Source organism: Passer montanus, unplaced genomic scaffold (genome assembly GCF_014805655.1).
Source record: "Passer montanus isolate IOZ18808 unplaced genomic scaffold, ASM1480565v1 scaffold29, whole genome shotgun sequence".
Lineage (NCBI taxonomy): Eukaryota > Metazoa > Chordata > Aves > Passeriformes > Passeridae > Passer > Passer montanus.
This window is the reverse complement of record NW_024367596.1, coordinates 181,610-209,085: the sequence shown is the minus strand read 5'-3', so window position 1 is coordinate 209,085 and position 27,476 is coordinate 181,610. Positions and strand designations below refer to the sequence as shown.

Here is a 27,476-nt window from a genome sequence, read left to right as displayed (position 1 = left end):
TCGGCCCGGCAGCGCGTCCGGCTAGCCTACTCACCCATCCCGGCCGCTCCCGGCCTCCGGCGGGGGCATCGGGGCGGCCGCACGGATGTCCGGCCCCGTGCGCTGCGAGCCGGGCGCGGGCAGGGTCCCGCACCGCCCGCTCCGCAACTCCACTGAGCCGGGCCGGGCCGGCCCCGCAGCAGTCCCGGGACTGCCCGCACCGATCTCCGACGGCCGAGCGCCCCGCGGCCGGGCATCGAGCACCGGGCATCGGTCCCGGAGCCGGCCGCAGCCCCGCCCCGGCCCGGGCCCGCTNNNCCGCCCGCTGCCCGCTCGCCCTCGCCCGCCGCCCCGCGATCATGGCCGGCTGGCAGAGCTACGTGGACAACCTGATGTGCGATGGCTGCTGCCAGGAGGCCGCCATTGTGGGCTACTGCGACGCCAAGTACGTCTGGGCAGCCACGGCCGGCGGCATCTTCCAGAGCATCACGGTGAGCGGGGCCGGCGGGAGCGCGGCCGGCAGGAGCGGGGCCGGGAGCGGGGCCCGCGGGCCGCGGCCGGGGGACCGGCGGGAGCAGCCCGGGCCCCGCGGGCGGGCCGGAGCCGGGCTGATGCCGCGGGTGCGGGCCGGCCCCGGGCTGATCTCCCGGGACAGGTGCGGACAGAGTCCGCGCCGGCCCGGGGCCAGGCTCCGACAGACGCCCTGCGGCGCTGAACGGGCCCGGGCCCCGAATCGCCGAGGCAGAGGCTCCCCCGCGCGCAGCCACCGCGGAGCAGCGCAGACTGCGCCTAACAAAGCCCTGTGTTCTGGAGCACTTCCTGCGGGTAGCGAGGGGAAATCACGGCCTCGGCCTCTCCACACGAGACAGGACCGGTTCTAAATAGAAATTACGGCAATATACCCTTCCGTGCTAACTCTGAACTCTTTCCTTTGACAGCCAGGAGAAATAGATTTGATTGTAGGAAAAGACCGAGAGGGTTTCTTCACCAATGGTCTGACCCTTGGTGCAAAGAAGTGCTCTGTGATCAGAGATAGCCTGTATGTCGATGGTGACTGCACAATGGACATCAGGACAAAGAGTCAAGGTGGTGAGCCAACATATAATGTTGCTGTAGGCAGAGCTGGACGAGGTAAGCACTCTTTTCTCTACCTTCAAATAGTTAAATTAGGAATGTGACCCTAAGCATAGACTCCAGCTATTAGGAAAACCAAACTCCTGTATTTAATGGCTAATTTTGGGAAGTGATGCAAGGGAGTGGATGGCAGTGCTCTAGCTGAGTTCTGACTGAGAATTACACTCATCCCCATTCCCACCTGCATCCCAGCCCAGCACCAGACTGTGCAGTAGTTAACAGGTCAGTGACAAGCAGGAAAAAACTGGCTGCAGCTCCAAGCAGGCTTAGCTGGTGTTCCATCACTTCATACCTGAAGCTCAGGAGGGGTCTGTTAATGACATGCAGTGGCTGCAAGCTTTCTCATTGTAAATTGCTTGATGGAAGGTTTGTTCTACAAAGTTGTGAATCTCATGTATGAGCTGCTCCTACTTAAAAAGTTCTACATTAACTCTTCTTGCACTTCCTATTGAGCCTGCTAAAGTCTGTCCAGGCAGAAAAAGCCTGTCCAGTTTGGTACCACTGAGAAATGTGCTTCATTCTCAGACACCCGCTCCTTGTGCTCTTCACTTAACTTCCAGTAAAATCTATTATGGGGCAGCCACTCATCTGGGATATGAAATACTGTCTGGAAGTGGTGTGCCTTATGTTGGGAACACCTGGGCTAGCATTTTTGGGCTGGCTGTGGAACAGGTTCATGAGTGACAAGACTTTTCGCTAATAGGTGTAAAACCAAAGGCAGAGCAGATGTCTGTAGGCTAAAACCCAGGGCAGGCATGCAGGAAGAGGGTTGGCAGCACTCAAGCAGAGTTCTGACTTGTGAAATGACAATGAGAACTGTCTTAAGCTTTTATGAGCAAATTGCTATGGAGATAGAATCATAGAGTCATTAAGGTTGGAAAAGCCCTCCAAGATCGTAGAGTCCAGCCCTTCTCCCAGTGCTGCCAGGGCCACCACTGACCCATGTCCTCAAGTGCCACAACCACATGGCTTTTAAATCCCTCCTGGGATGGGGACTCAGCCACTGCCCAGGGCAGCTGTGCCAGGGCTGCACAGCGCTTTTGGTGAAGAAGTTCTCCTAATATCCAACCTAAACCTTCCACGGTGCAAGCTGAGGCCCCAGTGTATGATCCCGTGTGGGTGGCCTGGCTGCAGCATTCCCAGCTTGGTGAGCAGTCCCTGGCCTGTGGCAGCCCAGTGCTCATTGTGTCCCCCTCCCTGCTGGGGGATGTCTCATGGCAGCTCACAGTGGCTGTTGCTAGTGAGCCTCCAGTGTTCCTTTCACCAGATAATCTGGGACACCTTGCTGGAATTGGGGGAGTGGGGAGAGCCTCAGTATGACAATTATCCCTGTGTTTTGTCTTATGTAAAAAGTGTAGTTTATAGTTGTGTTATTGCATGGAAAGTCTCAGCCCAGCTCACCCTTTGGGGTTTTTTACCAGCATCAGGGTAGTTACTCTGGTTCCAGATCATGGGAATTTTCCTTTGCCACTCTCCAGTCACGCTTGCACACACTGCACCCCTAGTCCACAGGGAGCTGCCAGGATTTCCTTGCTGGGTAGTGACTGATGGTGAGAGGCACCGTAATGCTTTTTTGATAGCTGGTGGCATTTTTCTTAGCAGTGAACTCTTAAAAATTCCACAGTTAGATAAAATCCCTGAGGATAGGTTGTACTTTCTCCCAGCCCTGTCTACATCGTGTTTTAACAAAACTATTGAATTAGCTTAATACTCAAATACTAAATCTTGAATTTGAGGGTTTTTATTGCACTGCCTAAAATTTGCATTATTTCCATGTCTAACACACTCTTTTTAAAACTTTTTTTTCTTTTCTCTTTCAGTCTTGGTCTTTGTAATGGGCAAAGAAGGGGTCCATGGAGGCGGATTGAATAAGAAGGCATACTCAATGGCAAAATACTTGAGAGACTCTGGGTTCTAGTTGTTAGGCAGACTGTTAAGTATTAGGGGAAGATTGCTATTAAACTTTCCTGGCCGTGAGCTTTAAACCTTACATTCTGGAAACTTTACTAGCAATGCAGGGTGATGGGGTATGAACCTGTGTCTCCTTTGTATCCCTTTGTTGGTGGGGAAAGGTGTTATTTTTTTTTCCCTTTAATTCTTTTCATTTCTGTTTTGTTTCCTTGTGTACTCCAGCATTGGTTATAGTCATGGGAAAGGAAGGTGTCCATGGAGGGACACTCAACAAGAAAGCATATGAACTGGCTTTATACCTGAGGAGGTCTGATGTCTGAGCAGCCTCTCCCCATCCACCTAGCAGCTGCCTGCACCACCACCCGCTTGTGCTCAGTGCTACCAGACCGTAGATGGTAGTTTGTGTTTTTTATTTACCCATTTCCTACTGTCATAACTCCAGTTTCCCCTTGTTCATCTCTGTAACCACTGTAGGTAACCGAGCCCATCTGGCACCACCATGATGACGATATGCACGATAACTTGAAACTTGGGAGGGGAACATGCCAAGTGTAGGCTCTGCTTTGTCTTAGCAATTAGTGTGATATTGACAGCTAAACCAACTGAGATACTAAACAAGGTGCCGATTGTACAATCTAATTTGATCAATGCCTCTTCAGCACTTTGAGCAAGTCACAGCTCACTAGTCTTCCTTTCACAGAGCACGGTTGGGAGGAAAAAAGTGTGTGCATATCTTCATTTCTGTCCCTCTCTTTGTTTCTGTTTTTTAAACCCATGTGTTTGCTTACACCCATTTTTATAGTGCCTGGTTTGTTTAACCAATTTGCCACTCAAAAGCTATTAATGTCACACTAGTTTTGTCATTGCACTTCACTGTAGGCTTAAGTCTCTTACTTTTTCTTGATGTTGTCTGAAGGTTGTACTGCTTAACAAGTGCAATCACAAAACTATGAAAGGGTACAGATGTACTTCCTCCCATGACCTTAAACCACCATCCTAAGGACTCCCCAGACATTCCATCACTACAATAGCTCAGGCACTTTTTTTTTTTTGCCAGCTCCTGTTCTGTAGTTGACTTGTGCAAGGCTGCCACTGTGGCCATTAGCTAGCCTGGTATAACCAGCTGGAGTGTGTCTGGTTTCAGTTTCTCATAGGACCAATTTTAATTTGCAGCTTGGGGGTCGGGGGGTGGGGGGTGGTGTTTTTGTTTTTTAATATGAAACTGCAATGTCATTGTGGAAAACTGCCACCTTCAGCTACCCTGGGAGCTCTGACTGACTTCAGTCTTTCTGCCAGATCACTCAGTGGTGCAGAGTTTGGCTGCTCTGAAGCCACTGTTTGGATGAAGGTCGGTGGTTTGTAAGCTAAACTGTCAAAATACCATTTCAAATTTAAAAATCTTCATCTGGCCTGTCACACCCTTGCTGCAGAAATGATGGAGTGAGCTGCCTTGTGCACGAGTCATCTGAAAATGTCTGTAACCAAACTCAGTTCAGGCATGGTTCTGACCTGTATGTCCATTGCAAGAACTGCAGAACTCTGTATACTAAAGAATAAATGGGAGATGGTAGTGGTTGGAATAACTGACTTGGCTGTCTTGTGATGAATTTTTTAATATGTATTCTGTGCCATACTATTGTTAAAAAAAAAAAAAATGAACTGTTGCTATTGTGAGATGGATTTTAACTGACTCTGAGGGTTTCTTTTGACTGGCACTACCTTAGGGACATTCTAGTATTTGCTTCTATTGTTGGGCCTTGTGGATAATGTACAGATTTAAACAAATTCTTGTTGCTGATTTGTCCATTTCTTTCCCTGCACTTTGTTACATCTGGGATACAGTCTAACTCATCTGATTTAATATGCATTTCAAAAAATGCCATAACTATTAAAAACACCTTGTTTACAGACAGATGAAATAAATTTATTCCAACCAAACAAAATCAGACTGTTGGTAATTTTTCTGCCTCACACCTAGGAAATCCTCTAAGGCCCTTCAGTGCATGGCTGGCCACACTAGCTGGAGGTCTAAGTACAGCTTTAGGTTTGGCAGGACAACAGTAGTATGATAATATAAGTAATGCCAAAAGCCAGGCAGTGTTTGGGACAGATCTTAAATTAGGAGATGATTTCTCATCTCTTAATTCCACATTTATCTAGCTCTCTGGTGTGGGGTTCCCCTGCCCTCTGAATGCCCTAAACAAGCTGAAGGCAACTTTGCATCAGACCTGGCAAAGGAGTCTGTGGTGGCCTGCCCAGGTCAGTACAGCCAGGGTGGAAATGTGCTCCCCTCACCCAGAGAAGGGGTAGATTCAAGGTCTCCATTACCTTAAAGGATTGCACCTGCATTTGTTTCTTCTACTGAGAACTCCTAAAAACACAGGCCCAAGGGGCTGTGATGGTGAACCCTGGAACTTGTGGGATGGGAGGACAGCTGAACCCAGATCATGGGAGGTGAATCTGCCTTTCTGGGCCCTCAAACTAGTCAGGTGCTTCTGTACAGGACCTGAAAACACCTTTGTTCTCCCCTCCTTCCCCCACACCTTCATCACTGGTGTCAGCTGCACCTGCTCCTCCGCTTGGCACTAGACCTGGGTCTAACTGAAACCTTCCTATATATAGTGTTCATATTCTCCCACTGCCAAGCAGCTCTGTGTCTGAACTGGATCTCCCAGGGCCAAAGTTAGAGCAGACCAATATGCACAGAGCAAATTCCTGTTCAGTAGTAACTGGTACAGAGGATGCCAATCTGCTTCCCTCATAAAACACATGTGAAGCTGTGCTCAGTGTCTGAACACAAAGTTGTACTCACCTTCTGACAGCAGAACCTTGTTTCTACCTAGTTAGGAGGAATGAGAATATATTCCCAGACCTGCTTCTATGGTAAGGCCAGAGTGGATGGAACTGACTACAGCAGCACCCCAAAGGCAGAGCAGCTGCTGGCAGCACACACCAGGTACTTACCACATTCCTTAGTGTGACCTTGTGCCTTTCTGATCAATTCCCCTCTCTTGAGGTGTATGTCACCTGTATAGTTCTGCTTGGTTAAGAATTAGATGTTCAGATTACTTTTTCAAATGCATTTGCTGGTGAATTTTCCTAGCATAACTGTCTGCAACTGATTGCAGGCACTAGAATTACATAAGAGCATATTACAAAGTTTAGGTCAATTCGTGGTTCTGGAACTTCAGATTTTGGGGACCGCTCCTGGAATACAATAGTGAATAATCATATGCACTCACAGCAACAGCAGGGACCTATTTTAAGAAAAATCTTTCAGTGTAGTAATTACATTTTCAGAAACCATTTTCCCATTTGGACTCACCTAGACATATGCATGCTGAAGAGGAATTTTGCCTTGTGAAAATATACCACTACACTGACTGTCATTACCCCATGGCTGCTGGCAGCAGTGGTTTGGAGATGAATCATCCTTTCGTTATTATCCTTTTGCTGTGCCTCATTGTACAAAATAAACTTTCCCTGCTCTCAGCCAGGCCCAGAAAACAGATCTGCACTGCAGGGTATGTGGCTGCATAGAGTGCAAGGCCAGAAACCACATCTGGGACCACCTCACCTGCCATCACTTGTTCAGGGTTCTAGCACTGGGCTGTGCTTCTGCAGGCGCTGCCAGCTGGGTAGGAATTGTTCAGAGCACCCTGGTCCTCCTTCACACTCCCCCAGGCACACTACATACTCTGGCCAGTCCAAACTCCTCAAGCTAGAAGTGAAAAAAAATGAAGGTTTTCTGCTCAGACCCTTGCACATAGCACTGGTCAGTGCAACCCCTTGTACTGTGATTCACGGCATGATGCAGGAAACATCTGCTCGGGCTCCCAGCAGTTCCATGTTACACATCTTCAAAAGCACTTCACCCTCAGTAATGGAGGCGAGTACTCAAGGTCTCAAGTGATGCAAAAGTTCAATAAAGTCCTTTTGATATTTAAAGTGGAAAACATGTTTATTAACATTCTTTCAAGCTTTCCTTAGTCAAGGCCATATAAAAAAAATCTCCATTTGAGTATATGCATGGTTTTACTTTCTACATAGTTACAGAGGTATTATATAGAATCTACCTTTTTTGTGATACACTGGTAAGTACTGAGTTCTGTGAGATTGGTGTAAGCACTTGTTTTCAAATCAGGTATTTGAAAAGAACAATTTTTTATATACAGTTTAGCAGACTAATGCAGCATAAAATGCTCTTAGTAAGAGGTATATGAGCCCAGGATCAATATAATACTTACCCTAAATTTCTTTTTCTATGTGGAACAAAACCTCTGTCTCTGTTATCTCCCAAGTCCCACCTCCTCACTGGAAACCAGACAATGAAGTAGTAGCAAGGAGGGATAATAATGTGCTTATGGCAGACCTGACCTTGTGAATTGCTCAAAACTAAACATATATTCTAAGTTTCCTCATCCTGGGAATTGCTCAATGGAACTGCTTAAACTCAGCTACCATGGCAAACTCCAAAGGACTATTTGGAATCACTGCGTTGAGATAAAAGTGGAATTTCTTCTGCTTTGTTTTAACATACCAGCACATAGAATATAGATCTGTTCTACTTCTTCCTTTCAGCAGTGGTGACAATTTTTAGGAAAACTATACAAACATGCAAATACAGTTTTTGTTGGGCCTAAGGGGTAACACATATCTACATATAATAAATATTGCTCTCAGGATGACCCAGTTGTAGCTACAAAATGGAAATAAAAGTACTTCCAGAGAAATCCCATTTCAACAGGAGACATTTAGAGTCTTTGTGATATTTCAATTGATATAAACTATTAACATTATTCATTAGCATTGTGAAGTCCAGTTTAACTGTTGGTTTTGAGAAGACAGAATGTGTCACTGAATACCTGAATCAAAAGTAAATCTACCTGTAATGATTTAACCAGAGTACTACTACATGAACTGCTGCTCCTATCAAAGAAACCAAATGGATTACAGATTAAAAGAGATTCCCTATGCAAAGGTTTCTAAATAGCCTTAAGAACCCTTTTGTTCATACACCTATGGGTCATTAGTAGTCTCAGACAGTGTTTGCCACTCTGTACTCCCTGTCCTCACTGGGCTGCAGCTGAACCACTACACTTTCTTCATTCATCCCATTTTCCGCATCACTGCTATCAACGTTGTCATTGTCATCCTCCTCATACTCCGAGGACTCGGTCATGTTCTGATGGGAATGGGACTCGGACAGAGCCCCGAAGGACTGTGTGCTGACCGAGGCCAAAGGCCTGAGCAGAGGAGTGTTCTCAGACACTTCATTCTCCTCTTGGCTGCTGTCTGTCTCCGAGTCAGAGTCCCCCTGGGAAGGGACCACTTTCTGCTTACACACAGGACAGGTTTTTTTTGTTTTTGTCAGCCATGGGTCCACACACTTGCAGTGATATGCTGTTAGAAAACAAAATACAAGGACATCATTATAACAGTGAAAAGGACAGGGAAACCTGGTAAACCATTTCTGTTCAGTGACACAGGAGAATTTTACAATGTAACTCACACAGAGAATTTTATTGCCAAATTTGTTGGCACATAGTCTGTACAAAACACCTGATGGCTTAGGGTCTGAGTCACATGGGTACATGCAATGAATACCTGTGTTTTCTACTGAGTGAATGAGGAGCAGCAGTACAACAGGCCACATCTGATGACAAACCTTAAAGCTTTTTGAGCAATTCCATCCACTTTGCAGCAGGCATGTCCACCATCATCATCCCCACATCATCCCCTCACCTCCACATCAACATGTATCACAGCACCTCATTATTTATGACATCACATTGTGGATCTTAAATTAGGTCTGCAGTTGGCACTGCAACTAGGCTGGCTGTGTTTAAAAAAAGTATTTGTCTTACTTATGGTATTAAAAATTCAGCTCTTCTTGGTAAGAGAGACTTCTACTTGGCAAAGACCTTGTATTTAAATGAGCCAGCAATGCCATGTCTAGTACCTGGTCAAGCACACTGGAAACACATTCTACAGATGAACTGATGGTGGGGGTTGGTGATGTTCAAATTAAGTTACCTCTGCTGTCCCCCACTTGGAGAGATGCCATGAACCTGTTCTTTCTCTTCTAAGAAATCTTTGTTTATCAGCCTAGTTTGAAACCTCAGTTTTATGACTGAGGTTCTAAAAAGCTCAGCCTGTCACCTGCTGTGCTGGCTGTGTATAGAAAGCTGTAACACATCTGCAGTGGGCTGGACTCGAGAAAGACTGTCACAGGGAAAAATTTTACTAACTGACTTCCAAGTGCAGTCAGGCAGTGGAGTGCATGGCTGCAGACTCAGGACAGACCCATCCCTTCAGCTGCACCTCTAAGTCACCAAGAGCTCCATTAAGTTTTGTGGTTTATTTGTCTTGGGGAAAGTGAAGGCCTAATTATTTAAATGTAAAAGTATTATAATAAATATGGGTATTCAGGGGACAGCATCAAGCCCGGATTTTCTTTCACGTGTATATCCAAGGAAAATGCAAAGTGGGAATGCTAGCTTTTTAGCTTTTAAAACGAGAAAGCAAGCTTTCACTTCTGTCACTTTGTACATTCATTCTTGCATATTAGCAAAATGGAATTTTATAAATCACTTGCTAAACATACGCGCTGTAGGTTTTGGACAGTGTTTTGGAAAGCTGTTTTAATCTAAATTCAAACCTAAAATACAGTTGCTTACCATGAGAGCACGGAAGGATCCTGAGCTTGTCTCCATCCTCATATTCATCCAGACAGATGGCACACACATCATATTCATCTCCTACAGCATGTAATTGAGAATTAGTTTGACTTTAAAAGACTTGCAGCAGACCCACCTGACACACACAAGGGCTCGGGAACTTTCATGCAATTTCTGAACCATTTTTTTAAAGCAATGTTTTAATGCTCAGCCATAGCCTGCTCTGCTCCCACTAAAGAAGTGTTAGAACTCCTCTATTTCAGTGAGAACAGGGTCCAGCCAAATATTTTGTATGCTTTTACTCAAAACTCTTTATTTCAAATGTACTCAAAATTGTCTCTGAAACTTAATACCCCTCTGATTTACAAGGTTTTTGGAGGTAAAAGCAGTATGGTCCAGTGAGTTAGACAAAGAATGATCCACTTGCCTTTCTTAAACTTATGTACAGGAAGTTTCTTAAGCTGATCCTTCCTAAGCCGATTCCTTCTTGCTCTGTGCCTGTCCTGAACAAATTTTGTTATCTGGAAACACACAAGATAACATGAACAGTTAGTTACACCAATAAAAGAACAATAAAAGTTTTGATTTATAAAGCTTTGCAGTAAGTTGATCGAAAGAGAACCCCAGCTAACACAGAATAACTTCTTTCCTTGCCTGAACACAAGGATGAAGCCAAACAAGCCTAAAGGATGCTCTCCATGAACATGACACCTGGAACTGAGAGTACACAAGGGTTTTTTTGAGAGGAAAGAGAAACAAAAAGGTATGTACCCTACATAAAATAATGGCCATTGCTGCAATCCTCTACTGAGGCCTGTGAAAAGCAGGAAGCATACTGCAGAGCAAAACACAATTCAGTAAGTTTGAACAGTTTGCCCTACAGATTCAGATTATTACAGCTCTTCTACAGGATTATTCCCACATTCATCAGAACTGTTTCCACATTAGCTAAAAGAGTAGGTTGAAGAGTAAAGGGTTTACTTTGAATTATCGTTACATGTTATACTATGCCATACTAAGATAACTCCGTAAAAAAAAACCAACTAAACAACTAAATACCAAGCTCTCCAAATAAGTATAATAAATATTCTGTTTCCATTTTATTAGTAGTCCCAAGTGCTATTTCTGTTCAATTTCTAAATTCAGCACCTGTGATATGACATTTTTTCAAATATGATGACAAGCAAAATTATGAACAAAGGATATTTGAATCTAAACTGTTCATTCCGGCTTTTTCACCACAGCTAAACAATAAGCTGCATGCACAAACTGCAATTTTTCTTCTGTAATTCAGATCCTTAGTGACAATCAGTCTCATGTAAATCTCCTAGTTGAAAACAAGATTGTCTCAAAGAAGCAGGGACAGAATGAGGATCAAATCCAACCTGGAAGCTCCCTGGGATCAATTTCACTGCACCAATTAATTGTCCAGTGCTCTAGTCTGTTGAGCTGTCTCTGTGAAGACCTCTCTATATGCAAGGCAATCAGTATCTCCTAGTTTAGTATCCTTGGCAAATTTACTCACTGTGTATTCAATTCCTCTGTCCAGGTTGCTGACAGCAACACAGCAGAGAACTGGCCATGAAGCTGAACCCTGATGAGCACCACTGCAGCCCAACCACCAGCCAGGTGTTACCCCTTTGCTGCAACTCCCTGAGCCTGACCTTTCCCACAGTTCACTCGCTGTCCTGTGTACACAATTAGCTTTCATGGGATGGTTTTGTACAGAAGGACACTGTAAAAGACAGTAGCAAAAACTCTGCTAAAAAAAATTTCATCTTTAGGTGATCATTCTGCTTTGTTTTCAGAGAGCTGCTGCAATTGCAATTGTGCCAAACATGCCCAGGATTGTCAATGAAATATGTAACTTCCAGTGCAAAAAACACTAATGCAGAAAAATATTTTAAGAAAGTGTTTATACCACAGTTGATGCATTACTTTTTATTAGAAGGTAAAATAATAAATTTGGCACAGATTACAAAAAATGGGATGCTGAGTATCCCAAAATATGTAGCTATGCTACTTTCCCACTTCAAGGAGAGATGTCCCAGCTGAAAACCCCTACAGGCAATGCATGTGCTGAGATCAGTGCTCTGTGCTCACACACTCATAGCTACACCTAAGTCCAGTACAAAACAGTGAGCACCCTGGAGCAGTGGGACTAATGATTATTAAGTTTGGTAAGGCAGGATATGCTCTTGGTGTACAAGAGCACAAGGACAGTCACTCTGTATGGGGCCAAAACACAAGCACCTGTGGAGTTAAGAGTGGCAGTGAGGACAATTCCTACAAGCAGTTACACACTAGGGAGAACATCCAAAAGGATCCTGATATCCCTTTGACAAGATCCTGCACCTGTCTGTTTTATTGATAAACTAAACGATTACATGTAAGCATGGCACAGATATGTGCAGTACACACAGCTTCACTCTTCCTTTACTGTATACCTTCCTTACCATACCATACTTACCATAAATATGACGATGAGAATAAGACAGATCCCTACTATTATTAGGAAAGGGATTAAGTAGTACTCCAAAGGAAGACTGAACTCTGGGATTAACACAACGTGGCCACTGTAGGGAGGGAGAGATAACACCTTCTAAATTAATGAGAACTTAATGAACAAGTTGAGGAACAATTACAATAAAAAAAAAGTAAAAAAAAAAGATTGTCACACAAGACACACTACAGGAACTCTACCTGTGCACAACAACATAGAAAATTCAGTCCCTACACAATGTAAAGATAATTAAATAAAATGATAAAACACTTTCTTAGAACATTTTTTGTGTTAAAACTATTTACTGACCTCAGTCAAACCTAGAGAAACCAGGAAAACCTCATAGCTGTTTTGACAGAATGAAAAAAAATATAACATGACTATCAAAAGATACAGTGAAATTATTCTTATTTACCAAAGTATTACAAGTTGCTCTCAGCCACAAGACTTCACCTGAAACACCTGTAACCTCTGTCATCACAGCATCCTACTTTAAAGCCATAAATACTGAAAAGAGACAACGATCTAATGCAAGGAGTAACACAGCCACACATGAGTCAACCTACCCTTTTTCGTAAGTAAATTCCTCTTTAAGAGAATTAGCTGATGTCTCACCAATAAAGACAGAAGGAATGTCAATCTTCTTTAAAACCTCAACTGTATAAAAAAACAGGTGGAAAATAAAACTATTATTACATGGACAATCTATGGGTACTTAAGATGCAAGACCTGAACATTATGAGACTATCACAACAGGAAGACATTTTAACACAGTGACATCCAGACCAATGCACATGCATGTTAAGCTCTACTTCATGTAAGTACTATTACTTTTCCTACACAATTTCTAGGGAATTTATTGCAGGTAGAGAAATTGAAATTCCTAATGGAATAAGGGGAGCCTAAAACCAAAATATGTTGACAAAACAGGATCATAATTTTAACTAGAATACCATTCTTCACTCGGTGATTCAAGCAAGTCACATAGCTCCATTTATTTCCAGAATTTCTGACAACTTACATGATTTTGTGAACAGGTTCTATAAGTTTTAATTAATCTGTCTTCCCTCCTTTTCACCCCAAACACAAATAAACATACTGGAAACAACTGTGGCTAGATAAGGTCAAAAAGAAGAAAGAAGAAAATTAACAAGTATTTCAGTCTCAAGAAATTGGATGAACTGTTGTGTTCTCTGTCTACCACTGAAGGCAGTAATAAATGCAAAACTTATTGAAAGATAAATCAAATATTCTAGAAAACCTTCTCCTCAGCTTCACATTATATTGATTTTTCCCCCTAATACTTCACATTTAAGGCTCAAAGTAACCTGAGTTCAGTCCATCTCAAAGCAGTCAGGTTGCTCAAGGCAAAAGCACATGTGGCTGAATGTCAGCTCACTCTAGGAGGTCTGTGTTTGTTGTGGACTTGTTCTACATTTTGGTTATTCAGTGAAACCTGAAAATAAGATTCACGTGGGTTGAGAATTCATTAAACTCACTTTCACATAACTGTCCAGGCTACTCAGCTGCCATGCAGTTTGTCAAAGTTCACTCCTAGTTTACTCAATGGCATTTCCACTGGAAAATAATTTATTTTCCTCTTATTTATTGTCTTCTTGTTCCACATTGAACAGGTTGAAAATTGAACAAAATAAAGAAATGCCACAAAGAAAGCAGTAACTGCACTAGAAACACAAAGCACATACCACAGAACAAACCTAGCTTTCTGACTAGATTTCAAGATGTTCTAAATATACCCACTTCATGAAGGTTAAAATTGGAGCTAACACAAGAAACAAATAGTAAATGGTTCACTGGTCTCTAAATACTCTCTTTCCAACTGAAAATTAGTGCATGTGATATGCTAGAATCCATTTGCCCAGAGGAACAGGAAGATGCACCCAAGAGTGCAACAACAAACTGGAACGACTATCACAGATGAACTTCATGATCTACAGTCCTTTCCAACCTAAATGATTCTATGATTCTAAATACTAAAATGTCCTATTATAAAGTTTGATTTCCTTCCAAATGTGCGTTTTCTACTTTTCCACTTAACTAACAACTCATCAGCTATTTTCCACATAAGTAATATAAATCTAGCCCAGAACACCTGAACTAAAATTTGAAGGAAAACCAAAAGAAACGTTGAGAGAAGGCACAAGTTAATATATTGGTTCTTATGAAAAAATCTCCTGTTATTATATCTTAAAAGCAGGAGGATTTATCTGGGTTTTTTGTTTAGTTAGGTTTTGATATTTTCTCATTTGTGGTGGTGGTTTTGTTGTTGATGTTTTTGTGGTGTTTTTGGTGGTGCTGCTGTTTCCAGTGGGTGAAATGATATTCAAACAGGAGAGAAGAAGTGATACCTGTACTTACTGTCGTTGGATCCCATGCTTATGAGGTCATCAGAATCAACATTGTGAACTATAGCTGCCTTGTATCCAGCTCTCTGGGCATTTAAGACCTGTAAGCCACACAAAATGCTTACTTTGATAATCAGAAGTAGAGAGAGGACTTTTAAGTTTTGTTAAAATATGCATTCTGTCAGTCAAGCAGCTGATAGGTAATCTAACTCACATCTCAGCAGACATGCCACTTTCTAGCAGAAACTTTAAGACAAAATGCTGTACTACGCATCCAGTATATAATGCAATATTGCAAGGATATTAACAACATACTAAAGTCGTAGATTTGCTGGGCGCAGGCTATGCAGATACTTCTGCTCACCTCAGAAATGCTGACTCACTTGCTACTTTGTTCTCTGTCTAACAAGAAATTAGTAGAACCCCCCTTTTCTATTAGTATCACACAAAATAAAAACGTAACCAAAAATTCTTACATACAGACCTAATGCAACATAAACCTTAAAGGACTGACTATGGAAATCCCTCAACGGCAATGCAGGAATCTCTCAAATTCAGACCCCTTCCTTTAACCATGTCTCCAGAAGCAATACTGTCCTGTCAGTGTATGGACAACAATTAGAAGACACAAAGCGGACATGAAAAAAAAAGGCCAGTAGCCATTTGCCCCCTTTCTTTTCCCACTGAGCCATATGCACACACAGTGGCAGGATTCCCAGGACAGACTACATGCCACTCCCAAGTCTGAAGTGGCAGTGAACCTGCCTCTGCAGGTGGAGTCTACAGTATAGGCAGAATTTATACGGTTCGATCACCACATAACTGAACATACCACACAGCAGCAAAAACAAGCACAGCTGAATCTCCTTTCCGTTCACAAAACTCAACAAACTGAAGAGCCCTGTTTTCCTTAAGACATCCTTAGCTGCCTCGTTGTATCAGATTAATTTTGAAGAAAACCATAGTCAAACACAAATCATTCTAATTTTGCATTTTTAAAATCACTGAAAATTAAGGGTTGGAAGGGACCTGAAAAATCAAGTGGCTGGAGCATGTCCAGAGAAGGGAATAGAGCTGGGGAAGGATCTAAAACACAAGGAATGGCTGAGGGAGCTTGGGGGCTCAGCCTGGAGAAAAGGAGGTTCACGGGTGACCTTCTCACTCTCTATAACTCAGCTCCCACAGGAGAGCTGTAACTCCTCTCACAGGAGAGGTCAGCCAGGTGGGAATAGGGCTCTTCTCCCAGGCAACCATCAGTAAGACAAGGGGACATAGTCTAAAGCTGTGCCAGGGAAGTTCAGGTTGGACATCAGGAAGAATTTCTTCACAGAAAGGGTAATAAAACATTGGTGGTGGAGTCTCCATCCCTGGAGGTGTTTAACAAAAGACTGGGCATGGCACTCAGTGCTCTGGTGTAGGTGACATAATGGTGTTTAGTCACAGGTAAGTCATTGGTTGGACTCACATTGGTGAGCTCTGGTTTATCTGTCTGGAGACAATAATAAAATTCTCCCTCCCCTCCATATCCATATCTATTCCATGTTACCTATAGAAATTTTTCTGAAGCACCAATAAACTCTTTGAAACAGAGGCCGGGGGAAACAAAATCTTACCTTGACATCAAAGTTGCACTCCAGCCTTCGGATTAACACAATAAAAGCACCAGAGGAGTTATCTCTCAGTGGAGGTGGGGCTATAGGCTCACATGCATTCTCTGGTTTGGAATTTATTAGAAATCCCTAGAAAACAGGAGCAGAAAAAGAAGTTTCATTTCTTTTTAAGAAAAGGGTCAGTAGTGAAGTATATAGAAAGAAAATGGCTCATTTGCATACAATAGCTAAAATAATTCTTATTTTCAGCTCTGTCCTACATCATAGTAAGATTTCTGCTACATATTATACATATATATACCCCGACTACATATTTTGATTAATCAGAATTTTTATGACTGTAAAGAATCAGAAAGTTTAGAAGAAAATGCAATTTTTTAAACCAATCATACTCAGATTCTGCAGTGTAATTCAAGAAAAAAGAAGACAGCATATACTACATTAACATAGTGTAACTATGGTTCTAGGACATATGGAAACTAACCAGGGAACCACAAATACAACAGCCTAAGAAGCACTAACACAAACTCAGCACTCGCCACCTAACAAGAACACAAGCAAAGTTTTATCTTTGGGCTTCATCCATGACCCCAGCACTGACCTAGCACACAAAACAGGTGGTTTGCTATGGTAAGCAACGATCGCTCAATAAGCTACAGCTGAAAGCTTCAAGAAGTAGGAAACTATGGCAATTTCAACTTTGAGTTGTTTTTATGTGGCTGAGATGGTGGCCTTCTGCCAGCAGTCAATAGCCACTTACTACAGAATCTGACAAATAGTTTTTTACAACTTGCATTACTAACAAATCTTAATCACAAGCTCTGAAAGAGTATACCATTTTCATTTTATTGTAACAAATAGCATAGCATTTTAAAAAAGTAATTAAAATCAAGACACAGAGCTGTCTAACAGTTAAAAAGGTCAGAATCAAAGCTCCTTATATCTATTTCTGGTGTATTAAATTGGCTCACTACTTGGGTCACTTAATCACCCTCTGACTCCCAATATAGTCAGTAAACAACTACACAGCTTTAACATACCTTCTCCCCATGATAACACTCACTGAACATGGAAATGAAGCCTGCTTGAGGGGAATTGCAGAGAAATTCCTGAGTTACAGGAATTCTTGCAATACTTTATTACCCTTTGGGATTAAATGGGCAACACGGAATTAAAGAGTGATCTACCCTTTCACCTTATCACCAGCTTTTTTTTTTTTTTTTAATAGAGGTTACTCTCAACACTGCAAAATTAACAATGCTGCAGAGCCAGTTTTTGGGGCCATACAGGCTTACAGACAATAGAAGAAACAAAAACAACTCCCTGCCCACATGGACTATTCACGGTCTCCATGTGGTGTACATGATGCAAATTCCCTTTCTCCAGAATTTGGAAGGTGGTCTGCCTAAATTTTTGTTTAAGAATTCTAACCTGTAAAAGCATACACATCTCAGTCATAAACCCTCATACACTGTTCAAAGGGGACAGCAAGACAAACCACTGCCACATGACTGATTCCATATAGCCACTTCCACAGCAAAAAAAAGTAAGGAAGCCTGAACTTCCCACACACCCTAAATTGCCTAGACAGCCAGGCACAATCTCCTTTCTCATGGACAACAAGTGTTTCAAATGCCTGAGTGGAACAGAAAATACATTTTATCCAAAATGAACAAACTTACTGACACTGACTTGTACAAACATGACTCTAAAGAAAACAACGGTTCCTGTCACTGCAGAGTACCTCAGGTCAGGCAGCCGGAGAGAGGGAGCCTGCCCCTTGATATGAACTCAATACAGCACACCAAAATGCATAATCTCAGCAACAAACTACCTCAGAGAATGTGAAGACTAGAACTGAACTGGATATTCATCTCACTTTTAAGTACTTTTCTAAGCAACAGAACTATGACACCAGTTCACAGCATTAACATCACCACAGAAAATTTATTTTAAAATAATTTTGTTTCTACCTCCTCTATCTTATATTACAGAGGTAGAAGTTATGAATAAAAGCCTCCACACCACTTACTACTGTCACCAGTATGCCTGGACAGCTACTATCACAACAGAAGCCAGAAAGAGCAGAATGTACCTTATCACTGCTGTCTAAGAAAGATGCACTTATTTAACGTTTCACAATTCCTTCACATTTTACTTTCAACTTCATCTCTTCTGTTAATTTCACTCAGTCCACCTACACATCTTCCTGTGTTCCAGCTGAGTGTACTGACCACACTAAAGACATGAAAAGTAATTATCCTGCTGTACAAAACATTCTTGCTGCTGTATTTCAGAAGACATTGGGTCTTCAGAATTTCTGATCCAGCACAAAATAATGATACAGCCTAACCTGTACTCCCATGGCCATATCCATCTTGGACAGTTTTTGTATATTAATCATTTTGTATGAAGTCAATATAGTTTTTCCCTTTCCAGTTCCACTAACATTTGCAAACATTTACATCTTACTTTTGTCTTCTCTAATACTAGGTGACTTTTACAATTCCATATGGTGTAATATTTATATGTTTTTCCATGTCAATGAAAATGAGATTAAGAAAATCTAAAAAAAATTAAAAGTCACCTGCATATTTTATGGTAATTCAATAGATTTGCCTTCTCTTGGTATTATTACGACCAGTTTTCAAGTCATGGCCCAGCATCCCTACCCCAACATGATTCCATTTCAAGAAGCAAGACACTCTAACAGATAAGTAACAAAAATGTATATGTCTATCTGCATTTTTCCCAATTATTGATACAAAGTAAAATAAAAGCGCATGAGTGTAACCAATGCCTTAAGGGGCACAGGAAGAATGAGGGGACCTGCTTACCTGCTACGGGGTGTGGATTGCAATTGAAATGAAAGCATGTAAGGAGAGGGCGCAGGATCTATCACATCCCTGCCCTGGACCCAGCGCTGGGCACAGCACACAGCCACCACAGCAGAGCTGCAGGCCCTGAGCCCTTTGGCTGCTTGAGAAACACAACAACAGTAGCAAACAGAGCGCAGCTGTAATTGCCCAAAAAACTGAGCTACAGTTGCATTATACAGCATAATGAATCTGCGTCACACGCAAGGAACCTTCACAGCGTGAAGGGGCTTCCCAATGCAGGACTGTAGGGAGACAATGAATCTTCCAAATAGGATTTTCAAAAAATTGTATCAGCACAAAACTCAGTGTTTCGTCTTCTGATTCCAGTGCAAGGTAACTGACATCATGTATCAGTACTGCCATCAAGACACAGAAAACAGTGGTCTAACTTCTTAGTAAGATTTCCATTCTTTACCTATTTTTAATATATTTGATAAAAATTCCAGCAAAATCTCCTTAAGTAGACAAACATTACCAAAATTCTCTTCTTTGCAAAAGAATCTGCCTTTTCACAGGCAACATCAGATCCTTTGCACATTTGTTTTGTTTGAGCAGTTGATTAATAATTTCTGTCTTTATTTTTCCTTGGTGGTACTACATTCCTTTAATTTTTATCTTTTTTGGCTTACAGAGGAAATGCTCAGCAAACGCAGTTCTCTTTAAATATACTCAACATTCAAATTCAATCTAGCACTTCCCAATCAAATCTGCCATTACCTCGAATCCTTTGTGCCTTGCATTGAGTGCCAAAAAGGATTGTGGGGGTTTCACCCCACCCAGCCCTCAAGCCCCCACCCGCAGGATCAGGGAGGGAATTGGAAGGGTAGGAGCTAAAGAACTTGTGGGTTGAGACAGAAACAGGGTAAGAAAAGCAAAAGCCACACACACAAGCCAAGGAAAATAAAGAATGAATTCACTTCCTCCATAGGCAGGCAGGTGTTGCAGGGCCCCATCACACACAACAGTGCCTTGGGAAGACAAACACCATACTCCAAAGTCCTTTCTCTTCCTTGCCCCCACTTCATACACTGAGCATGATGTCACACGCTCTGGAGCACCCCTTTGATCATTTTGGGTCCTTGTCCTGGCTGTGTCTTCTCCCAGCCTGCCATGCACTCCCAGCTTCCTCACCAGCGTGGCAGCAGGAGAAAGCAAAAGGTCTTGGCTATGCTGGCACTGCCCAGCAATAGCAAAATCACCTCTGTATAATCAACCCTGTGTTCAGCACAAATCCAAACACAGCTCCATACCAGACACTGGAAGGAAAAAAACACTAGCCTAGCTTAAACCAGCATGATATATATATATATATTATTTTTTTACCTTCAAGCCTTCTGCTGGCAGTCTGTAGCCAAATCTAGCAGGTAGATCATCAAATGTCTGGGTTCCATTTTCAAGGTTATACTAAGAAAAATAAATTTTTTAAAAAATTAGGTTTGCAACAAGAAAATAGTTAACAAGTATAAACAGAACTAAACATCACTGTCTATTTTTTAGATTATAATATTCATCAGAGATAGAACATCTTGTGACCACGTCAATGAAATCACAAAACTGCTTATTCCACCTGTCTTCTACTCACATGTGAACATCATTCTTTTCTTAACTGGCTGTCAAAACAAGAAAGTAATAGGTATTTTGTTGAACTATTTATATGGTAAATCTTTAAATTCAAACACTATCATATGTGCACAACAGAAACTACAAACAAACCAAACAAGCAAAAATCTGGAGTTGGGACATTTGGATGTGGAGTTTTCTTTGGATGGTAGTGGTGGGTGTTTTGCCCTGCATTCATCTGTGTACAGGGAAAGAAAGCTTTTAAGAGTTGCTTTACTGTAGACAAAGAATAGCCTCCATATGCCATCCCTTCCCAATTCCCTGCTATACATTCAGATTAGTAGCTGAAAAGTATCTCTACAGTTTTGTTTTATAATAACTATGAGTTTTAATTTTAAAATAGAGGAATACTGTAAAAGACCCTAAATGTGTGCAAGCTTTGTTTGCCCTTTCTTAGTTCATCTTCTCTGGCTGTATAACATGCCTGACCAACACAGAATTCAAACAGAAAAAAAGTACTGTATACATACGTCATATTTTTTAATTTAATAAAGTTTCCTGCAAAAGTTGTGAACTCCACAATTAACAGACTTGAATATGCATCAGTTGTTTTATTAAATGGTTTAGTGAGTCAGATGATATTCATCATATCATCCAGCTGTCACACAGAACAGCCAAGTAAGGATCGTGTTTGCTTCAGAGGGATGTTTCCTACCTGCCAGCCTTGGACAGGGGAGCCCAAACTACAGTTCAGAGCAAAACACAGCCATGATTTATCTGAAGTCTTCTAAAGGAGCAACATTTGGAAAGAGCTTTCTTCCCATAGACTTTGAGGGGAAAGAGGTAGGAATGCAGCCAAATTTCAAGGAAGCTTCTTTATTCTATGTAACCAATGTGACCCACACAATCTCTCCTCCTGACCTTCCATCCAAGAGAGCACCAGTGACCACCTGCCATTCACCTTCTTCAAAACATCCTGAGCTCGGGCTAATGTCAGTTTGCCCTTGAATCACTTGACAAGCCCCAGCTTAAGCCAGGAGTTCGACACAAGCCTATTTCTTTTTACCCCTTAAAAAAAAAAAATAAATCCTGTCTCACATGCACATAACACCACTTTACACAAAAATGATCCTTTGAGGCTGCAACTATATGAGAACACAGACCTAAACCACCACTAAACTTAAAGGGAAAATAAGAACTTCTTTCCTTGGTAGGAACCCAAAACTTTGGCCAGAGTTTTGCTAACAAATAGTTACTCATTAAATGGTGAAATCTCTCAAGACTGTAAGTGATCTGTATACCAGCAATTCCACATGACACAATGCAAACATTCCCTCTTCTGAGCATCTTTTAAGCATTCCACTGGCTCCTTTGTATAGCAGTTTAGTATTGAGTTACTCTCTTAATTTCTTACTTCAAGATATTCTCAGAATTAATCTGCAACTTCCAAATATCCAAGAATAAAACACACTTCATTTTTATACGGCATTGTTTTAGAATACTACACACAAAGATTAAATAGGAAAAAAAACCAACTACATTTCCAAAGTGCCCTATTTTTCTTTTTTTGAGATTGGGGTGGGTTGTTTGTTTTCTTTTAATTAACTTTTCTAAGAGAGGAAGAAGCAAGAATGAGTTAGGTTTTTATGAAAAGAGGAAGCTCAGGCTTGGTGACAGAGAAAAGAGGGGAAATGGGAAATGTGTTTACAGTAAAAAGTTTAAAATTTCACAATAAAATGGTGATGTCAGTGCCATAATAAAGCAATTCTCTATCTGCATTGTTTCTTTACTTTTTTTTCCAAAAAGCGTTTATAGAATAGTAACAACCTGAAAATCCAAATACCATACTTTAGTATTCAGCACCCCCACTTTATCATAAACTTTAAAGTATTATTTTAAAATTGGTCTCCAAGAGTTCGTCAGTCTGTTCTCCAAAAATGATATGACATTAACAACTCTTCTCCATATCACTGGAACAAGCAACAGGCTACAGTAATTAGGTTTAATTATTTCACTAGCTTAAGCTCTATCCTACAAAGACATTTATCATTTCCTCCTTAAAATGCCACAGTATATCAAAGTGATAATAAACAGCACAGCGACAGCTTTTACCACTGATCTATGCTCATTATACTGTTTATTATTTTCCTTAATGACAGCAGACATTTTCAGCTATTTAGAAATTTTATCTAGGTGTAAGATACACAAAACCCCTTACTGACAAGGCCTCCAGCCCACACAAATAAATTATACTAGCCATAGAATATTATTTAAATCCAGTAGCCCTAGAAAATGGCACCCATCACCAATATTTAAACTGCTGTTTAAACTGAAGAATGGAATTACCAGGGTTAGAACATGCTCCAGGACATCTGGTCAGAGTGGAACTTTGTAAATGACCAAGGGAATTAGGTGTTTTCACTGTCATGGTACCTGAACACCTACCATGTGTAAACTCATTTGAAAATGTACAATTTATTGTTTATTGAAGTAAATTGTTAAGGCAGTTCTATTCCAAGCAATCTGCTATAGTATTTATTGTATTGACTGATTTATTAATAGAATAATTGAAGAAATTATTCAATTTCATATATATTTCATCCACGTAGAAAAATATTATTATACTTACTGCTAAAATATCTGCCTCCACAGGTAAAAGATTCAGGAAGGCAAACAACTGCACAGTCACAATAGTGTATATCTGAGTGGCAGACAACATCAGCATTCCTATTGATAACAGCATATTTTATTCAATACCTGCAAGAAAAGAATCAGAGTCAAGGCACATAGCAAATATTTTCCTGTGTCATTTTACAGGACTCTTGGTTACTTACAACTATTCTGCTAAGGAAGCATGCAAAATGTTATTCAATATATACCTTTGAGAAACAAGTAATCTTAAAGTTATAGGATTATTTTAGAAGTTACACGATTATTTTAGAAGCTCCTTTTGCTAGAAGTATGTCCCTCCATGGGAGTGACAGCATGCATAAACAACAAAAATGGTAAGCACAAGACTTCAAACCCCTTTAGGCACCACAAAGCAATGCAAAGGGTACAAAGGGATGATCATTCACATTACATTAATCATCCTTAGACACTTCATTTTGAACTTCCCTTCTTCTAGCACAAACCCAAATCAGCAAAATTCCTGACGTATCTCAAATAATTCCACTAAAAGTACAGATTCCAAAAACACACTTGCAAAAGCAATGTGATACCAACTTGAAGGAACTTGAGATTTCTGTCAAGTTTAGCTACAACATCACTGTGGGCAAGCAACCTCTTAAGAATACAGAAAGCACAAAGCATCTTATTCCCTTTATAAAAGCTTACACCTAAACATAACCAAGTTAGAAAACCCAACATTCAGAATTTAAATATACACGATCCAGTACACCTCATACTCATGAGTACAAAACAAGCACCAATGAAGGGCTACATTCAGCAGGAAATGTAACCACTTTCACTCCTGAATGAGAATTGTAGGGTCCACAGATGTCTAAATCTCTCTAGAGATTCTTCCAGTCTCAAAGTAAAAAATTGCTGGAAATAAAATAGTCGCAACACAAAACAATGGGTCCATTTCTGGGTCCAATAATTAAAATAATTAACAGACAAGTTCCAAAAGTGGACAGTATGCACTTCATGTAATGATTTGAATATCTGGATTTCCTCTAACTTCTTTTACTAGAGTAATTAATAAAGTACTTCACAAAAAATTCAATTAGGTAATCCAAAATGCTAGTTGAAATTTTTTTGTCAAAACCCTCCAGACTGTGGCTTCTTATACAAATGGTTTCATGTGAATTTGTTTTCATTTGACTGTAGATATTTTTTCTGAAAACTGTCTGTTGACTTAACTGAGAAATTACAGCCAACATCACTACTTTATTTTTCAGAATCAAGAGAAAACTAAGAATTCCTGTCATTCTGACCTACCCTTCTTGGGTTTTTCAAGCAAAAAGCATTGTCCCATGATGTGAGGCTCTCAACATTAATTAAAGCAAATACCAGAGACATGGACTTGATTTAAGCTAACATGAAGATAATTAGAATTTATTATTAGTATTTGGAGGAAACAGCTGATACTGATACTTTCAATTGCAGTATTGAAAGTTTTGTCACTCTGTTCTTCAAAACTGCTATGCCATTAACAACTCTTAATGTTGTTAATTAAACATGATTCCAGCTTGGTCAGAAACAGACATATAATGCTTTGTGAAATTTTCAACTGGTTCACAGAAATGAAGTTACACTCACAGGAAAGAAATACTAGTAAGTTATAAAACTAATGAACTTTAATTACTAAATTAAGATTCACCACCTTCTCTCATCAGCCTGCCCTAAGTAAGAGGACATCAGTGAAACTGGAAGGATAAAAGAACCATTGTTTCAAACATACAGCTATTTTTACTACGACAAAAACAACAATACACTTGAAGCTACTAGAGCACTTTAACCAACACAGTAAAACCAGCACAGAGAAAAGCACTAAAAGAGTATTAACCAAGGTTAGAAAACACAAGAATTCAAGTGGTCCTTGCACACAAAATGCATATGCAGTGCACTCTTCCCCGTCAAAGTTACATGCACACAAATTCTTCTGTGCTCAGGATCAGTGGCCTCAGATGCAAGCCAAAAAGCCTTACAACTCCTGAAAGTCCATGGCTCTTTGGAAAGCATGCCCCTCTCAGCTGAGGGAGGCAGCTCAGAGCACACAGAAATGCAGGTGTGTGGAAAAGGGCTGCACTGTAAACCAAACAAAACAAGTTAAACCTGACTCTGCAGTAACCTTCCACACTTCACACCTGATTTACCAGTGTGTCCTTAAGGACAACAAAGCTGTCCTTAAACAACTTTGAGTATTTCTTTCCACTCTCCATGCTAAAAACCGAACTGTGCCTGAGGTGCTGCATCCCTCTGTCATGGGTCTGAAATGAGGAGGGGAAAATGTGGGGTGTGCTGGACCAGCACAGCTATGAGCAGCAAAACACCCCTGGAGCAAACACACTGAGCACGTATAAGGGAGAGGCCACAAAGGCAATACACAACTCGACACACAGACAAGAACTTTCATAGCTTTCGGCAAAGATTCACAGGTCAGGCTTCACAAATTATACCTAAAGAAGAAATTTTCAAATATTTGTATCTCAACCAACTCAAAATGTGTTTCAGAGCGTAATACAACACAAAGCAATTCCACGTTCACATGGTTATGTTCGCATTTCAACTCGCTCAACAGAACAACCTTTCCCTCCCACTTCTGACAAAAACCCAAACTTGTGAATAATTTGTATGAAACAAACTTAAATTCTATTCTTTTAAAGCCAAATGTGACTGGAAATCTTACAGCAATCAGAAAAAAAAAATACAAACATACAGAAACTTTGTAACAAATTCCAAATATTTTGGTAGATTGGGCTGCACCCTCCAAAATTTCATAAGCAGAGGATTAACAAAAACTAGACAGCTAATAACAGTAATTGTCATTCGCGTCCCCTAATCTCCCCATGTCTGAATTCTTGCATTTTGATGCCATCGCATCATTACTGACACAAATCTCCACCTCAGACCTATCACAAAACTGGACACTGACGGACGCGAATAAGAGCAGCAATCACACCTGTTCAGATGCAAGAACAATTACTCCCAATTGTAACGTTTTTACCAAGAACTTGGCTTTCAGCCAGTCAGACCCCACGCTTCTCATCATCCTGCAAGCCCAGCCAGCAGCTCCAGGCAGCCTCAAGAACCAAACACCCGGCAGAGCCGGGCCGAGCCCCCACCGCGCCAAGAGCCGCGCTCGGGGAGCGCTCCAGCGGCCTCCGCTCCGCTTTGCTCATCTCCCTCCCGCGGCTCCCAGCAGTCCCGGCACCGCGGCCGCTGCAGCCGCGCTCGGCCCCGGCCGGGCCCCAGCCGCCCACGGAACCGGGCCCCGCCTCGCCGCTCCCAAGGCAGAGGCGAATAAGCACTGCGCAACGGAGCGCCAGGCCCGTAGGTGCCCCGCCGCCGCACGGTCAGAGGGCCCGGGGAGCCCGGCGGCCGCGCCCCAATGCTCACCTGCGGCCCGGGGGACCCGCCCCGCGCTCACCTGCGGCCCGCGGTCCCCGGGCGGCCTAGGCCGACGCCATGGCGCGTTCCGTGCGATCGGCGCCCGCGCCGGAAGTCCCGCCTGCCGCCGCGCGGTCGCGGGCGGTGGCCCGGGACAGCCCATTGGCTACGCGGGCTGTCACTCAGCTGCGGAGGGGCGGGTCCGGTCCCGCCGGGGGCGTGGCTCCGCAGAGGCTCCCGCCCCGCCGCCAGGGGGCGCGCGGCACCTCCGGAACCAAAGCGGCGCCGCCGGGAGCGGCTGGGGACAGCTGGGGATGGCTGGGAACGGCTGGGGACAGCTCGGGAACAGCGGGGGAACGGCTGGGGACAGCGGGGGACAGCGGGGGATGGCTGGGGACAGCGGGGGAACAGCGGGGGAACGGCTGGGGACAGCGGGGGACAGCAGGGGACAGCGGGGGAACAGCTGGGGAACGGCGGGGGACAGCTGGGGACAGCGGGGGAACATCTGGGCACAGCGGGGGACAGCGGGGGGACAGCTGGGGAACAGCTGGGGACAGCGGGGGGACAGCGGGGAACAGCTGGGGAACGGCTGGGGCACGGCTGGGAACAGTGGGGGGACAGCGGGGGACATCCGGGCACAGCTGGGGACAGGTCCTTCAGGGCCAGAGGCAGTGCGTGTCTGTAATTCCACGGATGTATGGATGTGTATGTGGAGATCCTGTGGCTGGAGGATGTCTTGTCCTAAACAGCAAAGCCAAACTCTCAGATTAACCTGAGGGCAAGGACTCCCACGGCTTCAC

At 42.4% G+C, this 27,476-nt stretch overlaps 2 protein-coding genes across 5 annotated transcripts; one reads left to right on the top strand and one right to left on the bottom strand.

The window, feature by feature from the left end:
- The first annotated feature begins 266 nt into the window (after nt 1–266).
- Nucleotides 267–4,967, top strand: PFN2 (profilin 2). Of its 2 annotated transcripts, none has more exons than XM_039713508.1 (3): nt 267–470; nt 918–1,110; nt 2,934–4,967. In XM_039713508.1, the coding sequence occupies exons 1-3, from the start codon at nt 339–341 to the stop codon at nt 3,029–3,031; spliced, it is 423 nt and encodes a 140-aa protein (XP_039569442.1). In that variant the 5' UTR covers nt 267–338; the 3' UTR covers nt 3,032–4,967. The 2 variants fall into 2 exon arrangements, with proteins under 2 accessions (XP_039569442.1, XP_039569443.1); XM_039713509.1 differs by having other exon boundaries at nt 3,247–3,344.
- Nucleotides 4,968–6,958: 1,991 nt separating this feature from the next.
- On the bottom strand, nt 6,959–26,817 carry RNF13 (ring finger protein 13). 3 transcript variants are annotated; one of them, XM_039713506.1, is made up of 10 exons: nt 26,717–26,817; nt 23,252–23,379; nt 20,386–20,466; nt 16,187–16,312; nt 14,587–14,674; nt 12,774–12,864; nt 12,175–12,280; nt 10,132–10,225; nt 9,705–9,785; nt 6,959–8,427 (listed from the first exon to the last, which is right to left on the bottom strand). In XM_039713506.1, the coding sequence occupies exons 2-10, from the start codon at nt 23,363–23,365 to the stop codon at nt 8,063–8,065; spliced, it is 1,146 nt and encodes a 381-aa protein (XP_039569440.1). In that variant the 5' UTR covers nt 23,366–23,379; nt 26,717–26,817; the 3' UTR covers nt 6,959–8,062. The 3 variants fall into 3 exon arrangements, with proteins under 3 accessions (XP_039569440.1, XP_039569439.1, XP_039569441.1); XM_039713505.1 differs by having other exon boundaries at nt 26,686–26,816; XM_039713507.1 differs by lacking the exon at nt 26,717–26,817 and adding an exon at nt 26,249–26,569.
- Nucleotides 26,818–27,476: the final 659 nt, after the last annotated feature.

Excerpts from the sequence above, each read along its gene's own strand:
- PFN2 (XM_039713508.1), top strand. The coding sequence starts at position 339 with ATGGCCGGCTGGCAGAGCTACGTGGACAACCTGATGTGCGATGGCTGC. Across the intron at positions 471-917 it reads GCATCTTCCAGAGCATCACG|CCAGGAGAAATAGATTTGAT; the intron begins GTGAGCGGGGCC and ends TTCCTTTGACAG. Across the intron at positions 1,111-2,933 it reads TGTAGGCAGAGCTGGACGAG|TCTTGGTCTTTGTAATGGGC; the intron begins GTAAGCACTCTT and ends TTTCTCTTTCAG.
- RNF13 (XM_039713506.1), bottom strand. The coding sequence starts at position 23,365 with ATGCTGTTATCAATAGGAATGCTGATGTTGTCTGCCACTCAGATATAC. Across the intron at positions 20,467-23,251 it reads TGGAGGCAGATATTTTAGCA|TATAACCTTGAAAATGGAAC; the intron begins GTAAGTATAATA and ends TATTTTTCTTAG. Across the intron at positions 14,675-16,186 it reads AGTGCAACTTTGATGTCAAG|GTCTTAAATGCCCAGAGAGC; the intron begins GTAAGATTTTGT and ends TGTGGCTTACAG.